We start from the raw sequence: 2,805 nt of genomic DNA on the forward strand, positions 1-2,805 counted from the left end.
CCTCATTTACCATTGCCTTTGCCATCAACACCACCAATATCACCACCTCCACGTCCACCTCCACCTCCGCCTGGACCACCTGCTCCACCTCCACCTCCGCCTGGACCACCTGCTCCCCCCCACCTCCGCCTGGACCACCTGCTCCACATCCACCTCCTCCTGAACCACCTGCTCCGCCTCCACCTCCGCCTGGACCACCTGCTCCTCCTCCACCAACGCCTGGACCACCTGCTCCACCTCCACCTCCGCCTGGACCACCTGCTCCTCCTCCACCAACGCCTGGACCACCTGCTCCACCTCCACCTCCACCTCCGCCTGGACCACCTGCTCCGCCTCCACCTCCGCCTGGACCACCTGCTCCTCCTCCACCAACGCCTGGACCACCTGCTCCACCTCCACCTCCGCCTGGACCACCTGCTCCTCCTCCACCAACGCCTGGACCACCTGCTCCACCTCCACCTCCACCTCCGCCTGGACCACCTGCTCCTCCTCCACCAACGCCTGGACCACCTGCTCCACCTCCACCTCCGCCTGGACCACCTGCTCTACCTCCGCCTGGACCACCTGCTCCACATCCACCTCCACCTGGACCACCTGCTCCACCTCCACTTTCTGCTGGACCACCTGCTCCGCCTCCACCTCCGCCTGGACCACCTGCTCCACCTCCACCAACGCCTGGACCACCTGCTCCACCTCCACCTCCGCCTGGACCACTTGCTCCACCTCCACCTCCGCCTGGACCACCTGCTCTCCCCCACCTCTGCCTGAACCACCTGCTCCACCTCCGCCTGGACCACCTGCTCCGCCTCCACCTCCAATGGACCACCTGCTCCACATCCACCTAAGCCTGGACCACCTGCTCCGCTTCCACCTCCTCCGCCTCCACCTCCGATGGACCACCTGCTCCACCTCCACCTCCGCCTGAACCACCTGCTCCGCCTGGACCACCTGCTCCACCTCCGCCTGGACCACATGCTCCACCTCCACCTCCGATGGACCACCTGCTCCGCCTCCACCTCCTGGTCCACCTGCTCCGCCTCCACCTCCGATGGACCACCTGCTCCGCCTCCACCTCCAATGGACCACCTGCTCCACATCCACCTAAGCCTGGACCACCTGCTCCGCTTCCACCTCCTCCGCCTCCACCTCCGATGGACCACCTGCTCCACCTCCACCTCCGCCTGAACCACCTGCTCCGCCTGGACCACCTGCTCCACCTCCGCCTGGACCACATGCTCCACCTCCACCTCCGATGGACCACCTGCTCCGCCTCCACTTCCGATGGACCACCTGCTCCGCCTCCACCTCCGATGGACCACCTGCTCCGCCTGGACCACCTGCTCCACCTCCACCTCCGATAGACCACCTGCTCCGCCTCCACCTCCGATGGACCACCTGCTCCACATCCACCTCCTCCGCCTGAACCACCTGCTCCGCCTCCACCTCCGATGGACCACCTGCTCCGCCTCCACCTCCGATGGACCACCTGCTCCGCCTCCACCTCCTCCGCCTGGACCACCTGCACTACCTCCGCCTGGAGCACCTGCTCCACCTCCGCCTGGACCACCTGCTCCACCTCCGCCTGGACCACCTGTTCCACCTCCACGTCGGCCTGGACCACCTGCTCCACCTCCGCCTGGACCACATGCTCCACCTCAACCTCCGATAGACCACCTGCCCCGCCTCCACCTCCAATGGACCACCTGTTCCACATCCACCCAAGCCTGGACCACCTGCTCCGCCTCCACCTCCTCCTAGTCCACCTGCTCCGCCTCCACTTCCGATGGACCACCTGCTCCACCTCCACCTGAACCACCTGCTCCGCCTGGACCACCTGCTCCACCTCTGCCTGGACCACCTGTTCCACCTCCACCTCCGATAAACCACCTGCTCCGCCTCCACCTCCGATGGACCACCTGCTACACATCCACCTCCTCCGCCTGGACCACCTGCTCCGCCTCCACCTCCGATGGACCACCTGCTCCGCCTCCACCTCCTCCTGGTCCACCTGCTCCGCCTCCACCTCCGCCTGGACCACCTGCTCCACCTCCGCCTGGACCACCTGCTCCACCTCCGCCTGGACCACCTGCTCCACCTCCGCCTAAATCACCTACTCCACCTCCACGTCGGCCTGGCCCACCTGTTCCACCTCCACGTCGGCCTGGACCACCTGCTCCACCTTCACCCACCTCCGCCTCGACCACCTGCTCCACCCCCACCTCCGCCTGGACCACCTCCACCACCGCCTCGACCACCTGCTCCGCCTCCGCCTGGACCACCTGCTACCCCTCCGCCTGAACCACCTGCTCCACCCCCACCTCCGCCTGGACCACCTGCTCCACCCCCCACCTCAGTCTAGACCACCTGCTCCGCCTGGACCACCTGCTCCGCCTACATCTCCGCCTGGACCACCTGCTCCACCTCCACCTCCGATGGACCACCTGCTCCACCTTCGCCTGGACCACCTGCTCCACCTCCGCCTGGACCACCTGCTCCCCCCCACCTCCGCCTGGACCACCTGCTCCACCCCCCACCTCAGTCTAGACCACCTGCTCCGCCTGGACCACCTGCTCCGCCTACATCTCCGCCTGGACCACCTGCTCCACCTCCGCCTGGACCACCTGCTCCACCTCCGCCTGGACCACCTGCTCCACCTCCGCCTGGACCACCTGCTCCACCTCCGCCTGGACCACCTGCTCCGCCTCCGCCTGGACCACCTGCCCCGCCTCCAGCTGCCCTCCCACCATTACCATACGCCTTCCCCAGACGGCCATTAACAGCGGCCCTCGAGGTAATGACCCGGGG

General features: G+C 67.4%; 1 protein-coding gene across 1 annotated transcript; it reads left to right on the top strand.

The window, feature by feature from the left end:
- Window positions 1-1,281: 1,281 nt before the first annotated feature.
- Window positions 1,282-2,298, top strand: LOC138862117 (uncharacterized). The gene is made up of 2 exons (XM_070123278.1): window positions 1,282-1,722; window positions 1,759-2,298. Exons 1-2 carry the CDS (start codon window positions 1,282-1,284, stop codon window positions 2,296-2,298), a joined length of 981 nt encoding a protein of 326 aa, XP_069979379.1.
- The last annotated feature ends 507 nt before the right edge of the window (window positions 2,299-2,805 follow it).

This window comes from Penaeus vannamei, chromosome 7 (genome assembly GCF_042767895.1).
Source record: "Penaeus vannamei isolate JL-2024 chromosome 7, ASM4276789v1, whole genome shotgun sequence".
NCBI lineage: Eukaryota > Metazoa > Arthropoda > Malacostraca > Decapoda > Penaeidae > Penaeus > Penaeus vannamei.